The sequence below is a fragment of the Oryctolagus cuniculus genome, chromosome 18 (assembly GCF_964237555.1).
Source record: "Oryctolagus cuniculus chromosome 18, mOryCun1.1, whole genome shotgun sequence".
Taxonomy (NCBI): Eukaryota; Metazoa; Chordata; class Mammalia; order Lagomorpha; family Leporidae; genus Oryctolagus; species Oryctolagus cuniculus.
Genome location: NC_091449.1, coordinates 8016871 through 8029943, shown reverse-complemented (window position 1 = coordinate 8029943; position 13073 = coordinate 8016871). Strand labels below are relative to the sequence as shown.

General features: G+C 56.7%; 1 protein-coding gene across 1 annotated transcript; it reads left to right on the top strand.

Annotated features, from left to right (window-relative positions):
- Positions 1–864: 864 nt before the first annotated feature.
- Positions 865–6793, top strand: DKKL1 (dickkopf like acrosomal protein 1). The gene is made up of 5 exons (XM_017340147.3): positions 865–1022; positions 1215–1386; positions 1599–1739; positions 1817–1906; positions 6401–6793. The coding sequence occupies exons 2-5, from the start codon at positions 1234–1236 to the stop codon at positions 6710–6712; spliced, it is 696 nt and encodes a 231-aa protein (XP_017195636.2). The 5' UTR covers positions 865–1022; positions 1215–1233; the 3' UTR covers positions 6713–6793.
- The last annotated feature ends 6280 nt before the right edge of the window (positions 6794–13073 follow it).

The following is a 13073-nucleotide window of genomic DNA, read 5'->3' as shown; positions in this document are numbered from 1 at the left end:
ATTAATTTTTTTAAGATTTTATTTTGGGGGCATGCATTGTGGTGTAGCAGGTAAAGCTGCCTCCTGCGAAGCCAGCATCTCATATGGGCACCAGGTTGGGTCCTGGCTGCTCCATTTCCGATCCAGCTCCCTGCTAATTCGCCTGGGAAGCAAGGGAAGATGCTTGGGCCCCTGCCACCCATGTGAAAGACCTGGAAGAAGCTCCTGGCTCCTGGGTTTGGCTTGGCCCAGACCTGGCTGTGTCAGCCATCTGGGGAGTGAACCAGCGATGGAAGATCTATCTTCTCTTCTCTGTGCCTCTCCCTCACTTTCTATTTTAAATATTTTGTTTTATTTGAAAGGCAGAGTTACAGAGAGGGAGATCTTCCAACAGCTGAATCACTCCCAAAATGGCTGCAACAGCCGAAACAGCCAGGTTGAAGCCAGGAGCCAGGCGCTTCCTCCGGGTCTCCCACGTGGGTGCCGGGCCCAGGTACTTCATCGTCCTCTGCTTGCTTCCTTCCCAGGTTTGTTAGCAGGGAGCTGATGGGAAGTGGAGCAGCTGGGACTTGAACCGGCGCCCATGTGGATGGGATGCCAGCATTGTAGGCAGGGGCTTAACTCACTGCGCCATAACGCCGGCCACTAATTAATTATTATTATTGTTTTAATCTGTGTCTCAAAAAACAAAACAAAACAAAAAAGACTGGGTCTCCAGGGCTGAGAACACCCGTGGGGGGCGTGGTCCGATAGGGAAATGAGGCGAAGCTCAGGATCCGGGGGCGTGGTCAGCGGAGGGCCGAGGCGTGGCTATGCCCGGGAGGACCCGGCTCCTGAGTGAGGTCAGCTCTTGGGGGCGTGGTCGTACAATAAGGGGCGTGGCTCGGCCTCGCGGAGCTCAGCCAACGCTCCAGCCAGTCCGATTGGGCTCGAGACCAGAACTGTTTGGGTTTAACCGTCCGTGGACGGCCGGAGTCCGGTTTAGCATTAGTGCGGGGCTCAGGAAAGGGGGCGGGGCGTGGGAGCTGAACACTGCGATTTGGGTATGAATGTGGAAGAAGGCGAGGAGTGGGGTCGCCAGGCCTGGGAGGCGCCCGGGGCCCCCCCGCAGCCTGAAGCAGATAGGGGGTAGAGGGGGCCTGGGGGGAGATGGGAGGTGTGGGTGCCTGGAGGGGCGGGGCCTGAGAAACAGTGAGGGAGGGGTGTCTGGGCTCTGATCCCCACCCTCGCTGCAGCCTCCCCGCCAGCCCCACCATGTGGCATCCGCTGGTTCTCCTGCTTCTCCCCTGTGCCCTGCTGTCCCGCGCCTCCGCGGCCCCCACCCGCGACAGTGACTCCCAGGAGAGCTCCACGGCTTTGCTGGGCCTCCAGAGCCTGCTCCAAGGCTTCAGCCGGCTTTTCCTGAAAGTGAGTGAGAGCAGGGGTGGGGAGGAGGAGCCGAGCAGGGGCGAGGGGGCGGGGCAGAGGGGGGGGGGGACACATGAGGGGCAGGATGGGACAGAGACGGGAGACAGGACAGGCGGGGTGAGGGGCAGGGGGTCAGGCCCCAAGGGCGAGAAGACTGGACAGGGAAAGGGTGGGCACGGCCACTCAGCGGTCCCTCCTCCCGTCCTCCCCAGGATGACCTGCTGCGGGGCCTGGACAGCTTCTTCTCTGCCCCCATGGATTTCCGGAGCCTCCCCAGGAACTACCACCAAGAAGAGAGCCAAGAGCACCGGCTGGGGAACAGCACCCTCTCCAGCCACCTCCAGATCGACAAGGTGCCCCTCCCGGGTCTCCCCGCCCGCCCTCCTGCCGGGGCCGCTCTCACTGTCCCCTCCGGCCCTTGTCCTCGCAGGTGACCGACAACAGGACAGGAGAGGTGCTGATCTCCGAGAAAGTGGTGGCCTCCCTGGAGCCCCAGAACAGCCAGGAGGGCGACTGGAAGGTTAGGTCGTGCCAGCCCCCACGTGTCCGGACCCCAGGGTTTTCTGAGCTTAGGAGGAGGAGTGGACCCTCCCACACCCTCTGATGGGGGAGGGGGCTCCTGGCTTTCACGTGTCCGGGGACAAATCAACTCTCAGAAATGAGGCTCTAGGCCGGTGCCGCGGCTCACTAGGCTAATCCTCCGCCTAGCGGCGCCGGCACACCGGGTTCTAGTCCCGGTCGGGGCGCCGGATTCTGTCCCGGTTGCCCCTCTTCCAGGCCAGCCCTCTGCTGTGGCCAGGGAGTGCAGTGGAGGATGGCCCAGGTGCTTGGGCCCTGCACCCCATGGGAGACCAGGAAAAGCACCTGGCTCCTGGCTCCTGCCATCGGATCAGCGCGGTGCGCCGGCCGCAGCACGCCGGCCACGGCGGCCATTGGAGGGTGAACCAACGGCAAAAGGAAGACCTTTCTCTCTGTCTCTCTCTCTCTCACTGTCCACTCTGCCTGTCAAAAAAAAAAAAAAAAAGAAAAAAGAAAAAAAAAAGAAAGAAAGAAATGAGGCTCTAAGTCCCCAAACGTTTAGTAAACCCCAGAGGGCTCTGTGAGCACCTGCCTTTTGTAAACCAAGAAGCGTTGCTAATTCCAAGAGCTTGGCTAGAACACCTCTCAGTACGTTCTGGTTCAAAGTCAAGGTGAGACCATGGTTTAATCTACCCCACCGTGCTTGGCAAGCCTCTTCTGTGCTAACTCGAATGGGTGGGTTTTAATTCCAAGGTGTTTAACGAACCCAAAGGCTTTGTGTGTCTCACCCTTTTACACCTCTATCAGCGATTCTAATTACAAATGCCGAGCAAACAGAGTATTTCTCATCTTTCTTAAAGATTTTATTTATTTGAGAGGTGGAGTTAACAGTGAGACCGAAAGGCAGAGAGAGAGAGGTCTTCCATCCACCGGTTCACTCCCTAAATGGCCACAACGGCCAGAGCTGAGCTGATTGGAAGCCAGGAGCCAGAATCCTCTTCCACGCAGGTGCAGGGGCCCAAGGACTTGGGCCATCTTCTACTGCTTTCCCAGGCCACAGCAGAGAGCTGGATCGGAAGTGAAGCAGCCGGGGAACTAGAACTGGTGCCCGTATGGAATGCTGGTACTGCAGGCGGAGGATTAACCTACTACGCCACAGTGCCGGCCCCTGTCATGTTAAACAGGTTTTAAGAACCCCAAACCCATACAGCTCCACACACATAGAGTTTATTTATTTGAAACTTGCAGAAAAAGCTTTTTTAATTGCACACTAAATGTGCATGTATTCCCTTTTACCGTTGACCCAAGTCTCAGCCTCGGCACCATTTGGCGTTTGGGACTGGGTCATCCTCTGTGGAGGGGTGGATGTGTGCGCTGTAGGGTGCCTGGACAGAAGCCGCGTCCCCACCTCACCAGTTGTGACAGCCAAAAATGTCCCCCAAGAACCCTCAGCTTGGAGTCAGCACTTGTTAACATTTTGCCAGATTTTACCGATTTTTACTTGGTTGCTTCCACACCTAAGAACGATGGATTCTCACGCACACTCATAGTCCCTCAGGTGGCCATATCTCAAAATCCTGCAGACCGGTGGCTTTATCCGCCGATGCTGTCTCTCAGTCCCTGAGGCCAGGTGCCCAAGATCGAGGTCAGTGGGGCTGGTTCTTCCTGAAGGCAGCGTTTGCCTCTCTCCCGGCTTCCAGCCACGGCACTGGCCACCCTTGGCGCTCCCCGGCTGTGGCAACAGCGCCCAAAGCACCTGCACAGGGTGGTCTCCCCATGTGTGCAGCTTGATGTCCAGACTGCCCCTTGCACGAGGAAGCCCGTCCTGCTGGATTAGGGTGACGGCATCTTCACCGGTTCAGTCGGCAAGGGCCCTGTTTTCAAACAAGTCCTTGTGCAAGGTAGCTCTGAGTCGCAGGACCCACGTTCGAGTTCTCCCGCTTGACTCAAAGCTGCCCTCGGTAATGGATGTTTGTAAACGACTGAGCGAGTTGTCGCCCAACTGAGAAAATTCCTACCTGCTGCTTCACCCCCACCCCCACCCCCAAATATCTGCAACGGCCAGGGCTGAGCCAGAGGAAGCCTGGAGCCAGGAACTCCATCCAGGTCTCCCAAGCAGATGACAGGAAATGAAGCGCTTGAGCCGTGACGCCGCTGCCCCCCAGGTTCTGCATTCGCAGGAAGCTGGAGTCAGGGGCTGGGGCTGGGACTCAAACCCAGGCGCGGTGAGGTGGGATCCGCGTGTCTCCACCGGCGTCCTGGCCACTAGAGCAGGCGCCATTCCCCAGCTGGCTGCTCCTGATTCTATTTTTTTTTTTTTTTTTTTAGATTTATTTATCTGAAAGTCAGAGTTACAGAGAGAGGAGAGGCAGAGAGAGAGAGAGAGAGAGGGCTTCCACCGGCTGGTTCACTCCCCAATTGGCCACACAGCCAGAGCTGAGCCGATCCGAAGCCAGGAGCCAGGAGCTTCTTCGGGGTCTCCCACGCCAGTGCAGGGGCCCAAGCACTTGGGCCATCTTCCACTGCTTTCCCAGGCCAGTGGAGCAGCCGGGACTTGAACCGGCGCCCATATGGGATGCTGACACTGCTGGCGGCAGCTTTACCCACTACGCCGCAGCGCCGGCCCCGGATGGTGATTCTCAGTGGACTCTGGAGCCCTGAACCCACAGTGCCTGGACGCTTCAGGCTGCGTGGTAAGCCTCTGAGTGTTCAATGCTAAGGAGCGCTGGAATCCCAGAGGCCTCAGAAACCCCAAGGGGCTCTGTGACACGAGGGGACTTCAAAGCAGGGCATGGAAAAATGGAATTAAAAGGTGAGTCTATTTTGGTACAAAAACTTAATTCATGCAATTTTTTCAAAATATGCATTTTCCATTAACTTTTGTTTTAAATCATGATTTAAACATTTGTTTGAAAGTCAGAATTACAGAGAGGGAAAGACAGAGAGACAAAGTGACACAGAGAGAGAGAGAGAGAGAGAGAGAGAGGTCTTCCATCCACTGGTTTACTCCCCAAATGGCTGCAATGGCCAGGGCTGGGCCAAGCCGGAGCCAGGAGCTTCATCCGGGTCTCCCACATGGGAATAAGGGCCCAAGGACCTGGGCCATCCTCCACTGCTTTCCCAGGCGCATCAGCAGGGAGCTGGATAGGAAGTGGAGCAGCCGGGACTAGAACTCGTACCCATATGGACTGCTGGCACTGCAGATGGCGGCTCAACCTTCTGTGTCACAGCGCGGGCTCTCCACGAACTTTCTGAGGATAACTCATAACCTCCATTTCTAAAATGTGTTTTTTTCTTTGCACAAACATTTATGAGCATTCTGTTAAGTCATTTCTGAATTGATCTGATTTTTTAAAAAGATTTATTTGGCCGGCGCCGCGGCTCACTAGGCTAATCCTCTGCCTTGCGGCACCGGCACACGGGGTTCTAGTCCCGGTCAGGGCGCCGGATTCTGTCCCGGTTGCCCCTCTTCCAGGCCAGCTCTCTGCTGTGGCCAGGGAGTGCAGTGGAGGATGGCCCAGGTGCTTGGGCCCTGCACCCCATGGGAGACCAGGAGAAGCATCTGGCTCCTGCCATCGGGTCAGCGCGGTGCGCCGGCCGCGGTGGCCATTGGAGGGTGAACCAACGGCAAAGGAAGACCTTTCTCTCTGTCTCTCTCTCACTGTCCACTCTGCCTGTCCAAAAATAAAAAAATAAAAATATTTATTTATTTAAAAGGCAAAATGTGGGGCCGGCACTGTGGCATAGCAGGTAAAGCCACCGCCTGCAGTGCTGGCATCCCATATGGGCACCAATTCATGTCCCGGCTGCTTCACTTCCAATCCAGCTCTCTGCTGTGGCCTGGGAAAGCAGTGAAGATGGCCCAAGTCCTTGGGCCCCTGCACTCGTGTGGGAGACCCGGAAGAAGCTCCTGGCTTCGGATCGGCGTAGCTCCAGCTGTTGCTGCCAACTGGGGAGTGAACCAGCTCTCGCGTGCACTCTCGCTCTCGCTCTCTCTTTCTCTCTGCCTCTCCTCTCTCTTTGTGTAGCTCTACCTTTGAAAGAGATCTATTCTCTGGCTCACTCCCCAGATGGCCACAACAGCCAGGTCTGGGCCAGGCCGAAGCCAGGGGCCGAGGACTCCGTCCGGGTCTCCCACGTCGGTGCAGGGACCCAAGCACGTGGGCCATCTTCCACTGCCTTCCCAGGAACATTAGCAGGGAGCAGAACAGCTGGGACTCGAACCAGCTGGCGTGTGAGGCTGGTGGTGCAGGCGGCAGCGTAACCAGCCTGGCCCCAAAACACTTTTTTTTTTCAATCCCAAATTATTCTGTAAACCTCTGAGTATTTTTAATCCTAAGGCATGTGCAAACCTAAGTGCTTTGCACACGTCAAAGACGGCCGTGTGTCCCCCCCCAGCACCGCGGGCTGCACACTCCAGTGGGAACTGAGCATCTCGGGGCTGCCCTGTGAAGTATGAGAGGGTCTCCTTGTTTCTCCCCCTCCCCTGCCCCAGGTTCCCAGGACGGAGGAGAAGGAAGCCCCGGTGCCCACTCAGGAGGCCTCGGACAGCTTCCGCCCGGAACCCCGGCCCCGGGTGGCCTTATGGATCATGAAGCTGCCGCGGCGGAGGTCCCACCAGGACACCCAGGAGAGCGGCCACTGGCTCAGTGAGAAGCGACACCGCCTGCAGGCCATCAGGGATGGGCTCCGGGAGGGGGCCCGGGAGGACGCCCCGGAAGAGAGGACCCAGGGCTCCGCCCACTCCAAGCTGCCAGCCCGCAAAACCCACTTCCTGTACATCCTTAGGCCCTCCCAGCAGCTGTAGGGTGGAGCAGGTGCATGATCCCTCCCCCCAGACCCCACCCCCAAGCACCACCTGGAAATAAAACTTTTTTCTTACAACACACGCCACGGTCTGCTCTCAGGGTCTGTCCCCAAGGCCCCCGCCGCCCAGACGCCACCCGGTCCCCTACCCTTAGCCCTGAGAGTGACGTCTGGATGCCCTTGCTTGTTCCAAGGCTCCATTGTCTTTGCGTCTGGGCACCTCTCACCCACAGCCCCACTGTTCTCCTCGGTTCCCAGCCCGGCCACGTGCGGCTGCCTCTGCCCTCCCAGCCCCCAACGCGGCCCCTGGATTGGCCGCACACTCAGAGAACCCAAAGCAAAGCAAACGTGCGGCCTCACAGAGCTCCAGGTCACACATGCGCAATGGCCGGCCGGACCCTCAGACCTGGGCTCTCCAGGGCCAGCAGCAAGGTGTCCGCCGGCAGGAAGCCCTGGCAGGAAGCTGCTTCCAAGCCCAGCCAAGGTGTTTAGCCGTGTCCAGGGCCTCGGGCTCATGGGACAGGGGCTTCCGCGTCCTCACTGTCAGCAGGGGGCCGCCCACCCCTCCCCACCCCCCAACGACTGTCCAGCGCTGGCACACGGGCCCCACATCCATCTCACCCCTCCTGCCTGCCTCACCTCTCTCACACCTCCCCCTTCTAGCAGGACACGGTTCCCTGCTCTGAAGGGACGATGGGATTGGACCGGGCTCCCTTGGACACCACGTTCCCTGCTTCCAGGAGTTGGGGTCAGCCATCTTTGGAGGCCCACGATGCCGCCTCCCTGAGCTCCAGCCCCATCTGTCACCTCCGCACCCAACTGTATACATGTATCTTTATCTTCCCGCTCACCGTCTCCCGCTCAGACTCGCTCTGCTTCTCTCTCTGACCCTCCGTCCCCTTCACGATCTGTGCCCTCAGGGTTCACGTGTTGGAACCCTGGGCCCCACCTGCACAAGGTGGCCCTAGAGCAAGGTGACTGGGCCGTTGGTGGCGCCACCTTCAGAAGGGACTAAGTAAGGGCAGGCTGTGGCCCAGCAGTTAAGACCCTGCTTAGGACCCCTGACTCCAACAGGGTGGTACATGAGTTCAAATCCTGGCTCCACGTTCTTAATGTTTCTTTAGAAGGCAGAGGTACGGGGTAGGGGGAGAGAGATCTTCCATCCTCGGTTATACTCCCCAAACGGCCACAACAATCAGCAGGACCAGACGGAAGCCAGGAGCCTGGAACTCCCATCCAGGTCTCCCGCGCGGGTGCAGGGGCCCAAGCGCTTGGGCCATCCTCTGCTGCCTTCCCAGGCCACAGCAGAGAGCTGGATCAGAAGAGGAGCAGCCGGACACAAGCCAGTGCCCACATACCCATACGGGATGCCAGTGCCGCAGGTGGCTGGTTTACCTGCTACACCACAGCGCCAGCCCCAGATAAGTAACACAAGTCAGAGTGTATTAGGGCCCGTCCGATAGACCTCATTTATCCTGATTAACTCTTTAAAGATCTTATCTCCAAATACAGGCGTGTTCTGCGGCAATGGCGGGGGGCAGGCTTTGCTGTATGGATTCTAGGGGGACCCAACCCAGCTCCATCGTGTCTCTGCAGGGGTCCTTAATTTACAGTGAGGGGATCAGGGGTCCTTAATTTACAGTGAGGGGATTATATTTCTCATTCTGAAGGGGCTTTTCGTTTCTTCCAGCAAGATCCATCCACAGAGCAATGATCCATTCACTCTCCATGCAAGTCCATGGCCAACTGGAAGGGGTCAGAGAACAAAGGGGCCCCTCCAGCAACGTGAAACATTTTCTTAGCCCAGCTGGGAGACCGGCCTTAGCTAGAAAGCAAGTATGATAATGACAGAGAGGGAGAGAATGTGTTGATGAGTCAGGAAAAATGCAGGCTCTGCCGCCAAGGCCACACAGAGGGCTCGGTGGCTGCGGTTGTCTGTGCCCAGTTTCAGGGCTGCGCTGGAGATGAACAACTCCCCCACCCCTGACAGGCCCCAGGACAGGACTTTTTCAATGTCCTGTAAAAGTCACAGCCAAACGAGAGGAATGAGAAATAAGATGGTAGGACAAGCTCACCACACAATTATTTTTCTTTTATTATTATCTTTCAATTTATTTATTTGAAAGGCAGAGTTGCAGAAAGAGAGGGATAGAGAGAGAGACCTTTGATCCACTCCCCCAAATGGCTGCAGCAGCCAGGGCTAGGCCAGGCTAAAGCCAGGAGCCAGGAGCCTCATCCGGGTCTCCCACGCGGGTGCAGGGACCCAGGGATTTGGGCCGTCTTCTGCAGCTTTCCCAGGCGCATTCGCAGGGGGCTGGATCATAAGGGGAGCAGCTCTAACTCTAACCAGCCCTCCAGCATGGGATGCAAAGGCTTAACCCACTGTGCCATAATGCTGCCCCCCTCATATAGCATTTGTTCATTCAAATATTTTTATTGACTGCCAACACCATTCTAGGCACAGGGATTAAGCCATGAGCAAGACAAAGCCGCAGCCTTGAGGGAGTTAGTGGGGGCGGGGGGCAGACTACAAGCACGTGTGGGGTGATGGTAAATGTTGTGGGTAACCAAGAGGTGCTTGGCAAACAGGATCTTCTGAGGGGTGAGGCCTACAGCAGATAAGGCAGCTGCGTAAACAAAGATAGAAATGAGCCAGCACAGCTCGTCCCGCTGCCGGGAAATCTGGGGGGAGAGATCCAAGCCGGAGAAACAACCAAGGGGCTGGTCACAACCCAAGGAGGCCGAGCGGAGCGGAGCGCAGCCACGCAGGAGGTGAGCAGGAGGAAGAGGACCGGAGCACAGCCACGCAGGAGGTGAGCAAGAGAAAGAGGACCGGAGCGCAGCCACGCAGGAGGTGAGCAGGAGGAAGAGGACCGGAGCGCGGCCACGCAGGAGGTGAGCAGGAGGAAGAGGACCGGAGCGCGGCCACGCAGGAGGTGAGCAGGAGGAAGAGGACCGGAGGGCGGCCGCTCAGGAGGTGAGCAGGAGGAAGAGGACCAGAGCGCGGCCACGCAGGAGGTGAGCAGGAGGAAGAGGACCGCAGCGCGGCCGCTCAGGAGGTGAGCAGGAGGAAGAGGACCGGAGCGCGGCCACGCAGGAGGTGAGCAGGAGGAAGAGGACCGTCCACTCAGGAGGTGAGCAGGAGGAAGAGGACCGGAGCGCGGCCGCTCAGGAGGTGAGCAGGAGGAAGAGGACCGGAGCGCAGCCGCTCAGGAGGTGAGCAGGAGGAAGAGGACCAGAGCGCAGCCACGCAGGAGGTGAGCAGGAGGAAGAGGACCGTCCACTCAGGAGGTGAGCAGGAGGAAGAGGACCGGAGCGCGGCCACTCAGGAGGTGAGCAGGAGGAAGAGGACCGGAGCGCGGCCACGCAGGAGGTGAGCAGGAGGAAGAGGACCGCAGCGCGGCCGCTCAGGAGGTGAGCAGGAGGAAGAGGACCGGAGCGCAGCCACTCAGGAGGTGAGCAGGAGGAAGAGGACCGTCCACTCAGGAGGTGAGCAGGAGGAAGAGGACCGGAGCGCGGCCGCTCAGGAGGTGAGCAGGAGGAAGAGGACCGCAGCGCGGCCACTCAGGAGGTGAGCAGGAGGAAGAGGACCGCAGCGCGGCCACTCACGGAGGTGAGCAGGAGGTGAGGTCGGCAGGTAGAGGTCAGGGAGGGCATTCCCGGGAGGCTCCTTGGGCCATGGTGAGGCGTTTATGTGCTATTCTAGTTGCAATGGGATGTGATTTCAATCAAGGAAGTAACATGAATCTATTCATTCATCAAAAAGATTATCCAGAACCGGCGCTGTGGCGTAGCGGGTGAAGTCACCGCCTGCAGTGCTGATGTCCCATATGGACACCAGTTCAAGTCCCGGCTGCTCCACTTCCGATCCAGCTCTCTGCTGTGGCCTGGGAAAGCAGTAGAAGATGCCCAAGTGCTTGGACCCTGCACCCACGTGGGAGACCCGGAAAGAAGCTCCTGGCTCCTGGCTTTGGATCAGCACAGCTCTGGCCGTTGCAGCCATCTGGGGAGTGAACCAGCGGATGGAAGACCTCTCTCTCTCTGTAACTCTGCCTTTCAAATAAATAAATTCATATTTTAAAAAATACTATTGAAAGTATTATTTAGACTTTTTCTTACCACTGTGAGGGAGTAGCCAGTGTCTGAAAAGCTGTCCCACTAAAACTAAACATAAAAGCTGAACACAAGTAAATAAAAACAATCATTGGGAGGGGGGTTGGCCTGGTGGTTAGGACCCCCACATCCCACACTGAGGTGCCTGGAACTGACCCCAGCGCCACTCCCCGTTCCAGCCTCTGGCTGCGCACCTGGGAGGCAGCAGAGATGGCTCAAGTACTTGGGTCGCTGCCACCCACGTGGGAGGCCTGGATTCAGTTCCAGGCTCCTGGCTTCTGCCTGGCCCAGCTCTGACTGTTGTGGGCATTTTGGGGAGTGAACCAGCAGATGGGACACCTGCCTCTGTCCCCCTCTGTCTTTCAAATACATACTTAAAATGTAAATATGTATTCACACACACACACACACACACACACACATCGGGCAGCATCAGGGTAGCCAGTGCAGCCATGAATCAAGGGCTCATGAGGCCTGGGAGCAGGGACGCGTAGACAGTCTGGCATCTGGCAGGCAGCTTCACATCCGGGCACCTGCCAGCTCCTAGGTTGTGCTCACGCCAGGAGAACGCTAAGAAATCAGCAGAAAGTCGCTACCAGACGATAAAGAACCAGGAAGAGAATTTGGCCTTCTCACAGTCCTGAAACAAGAATTGAAATTCAGGGGGCTGGTGCTGTGGTGCAGCAGGTTAAAGCCCCGGCCTGCGGCGCCGGCATCCCATATGGGCATGGGTTCGAGTCCCGGCTGTTTCACTTCCGATCCAGATCTCTGCTGTGGCCTGGGAAAGCAGTGGGAGATGGCCCAAGTGCTTGGGCCCCTGCACCCACGTGGGAGACCTGGAAGAAGCTCCTGGCTCCTGGCTTCGGATCAGCTCAACTCCAGCTGTTGTGGCCATCTGGGGAGTGAGCCAGTGGATGGAAGACCTCGCTTTCTTTCTCCTCTGTCTCTCCCTTTCTCACTGCAACTCTGCCTTTCAAATAAATAAAACAAATCTTTTTATTTTTTAAGGTTTATTTTATTTATTCACAGAGAGAGAGAGGGAGAGATAGAGAGATCTTCCATCTGCTGGTTCACTCCCCAGATGGCCAGAACTGCCAAGGCTGGGCCAGGCAGAAGCCAGAAGCCAGGAATTTCTGGGTTCTGCTGGGTGAGAAGTGGGGCATTTGGGAACTGGAATTGGCACCCACATGACACGCCAGCTGTTGCAGGCAGTGGCTTAACCCATTACATCGCAATGCTGGCCCCAAAATAGATTTTTTTTTTTTTTTGGATAGGCAGAGTGGACAGTGAGAGAGAGAGACAGAGAGAAAGGTCTTCCTTTGCCGTTGGTTCACCCTCCAATGGCTGCCGCGGCCAGTGCACCGCGCTGATCCGAAGGCAGGAGCCAGGTGCTTCTCCTGGTCTCCCATGGGGTGCAGGGCCCAAGCACCTGGGCCATCCTCCACTGCACTCCCGGGCCACAGCAGAGAGCTGGCCTGGAAGAGGGGCAACCGGGACAGATTCCGGCGCCCCAACCGGGACTAGAACCCGGTGTGCCGGCACCGCAAGGTGGAGGATTAGCCTAGTGAGCCACGGCGCTGGCCAAAATATATCTTTTTTTAAAAAAGAATTTTACAAAATTGGTGAAAGATGTCAACTCACAAATTCAAACATTAGGAACTCAGAGAATAATAAACACAAAACCACAGGTAGTCACATCATAATAAAACTTATGAAACCTAAAACCACAATGGCACAAGTTACTAATATCTGTCACCACAGATTTCACAGCTATTAAGAAGATAAATAAGAGAACATATGAACAATTTTATGTAAATAATTTTTAAGTTTGAGATAAAAAAGACCAATTCCTTGAACAACAGTTTACCAAAAATTAAACATCTGAATACTTGTGTGTGTGTGTGTGTGTGTGTGAAATTTGAAAGACAGAGTTAAAGAGAGAGGTCTTCCATCCACTGGTTCACTTCCCAAGTGGCCACAACAGCCAGGGCTGGGCCAGGCTGAAGTCAGGAGCCGGGGGCTTCCTCCAGTCTCGGACATGGACACAGGGGTCCAAGCACTTGAGCCATCCTCCGAGGCTTTCCCAGGCACATCAGTAGGCAGCTGAATGCAAAGTGGAGCAGCTGGGACTTGAACAGGTGCCCGTATGGGATGCCGGTGCTGCAGGCGGTTGCTTAACCCACTAAACCACAGTGCCGGCCCTCTAATATTTATATTTTTATGAAAGAATTCCCACAAGAAAAACACTG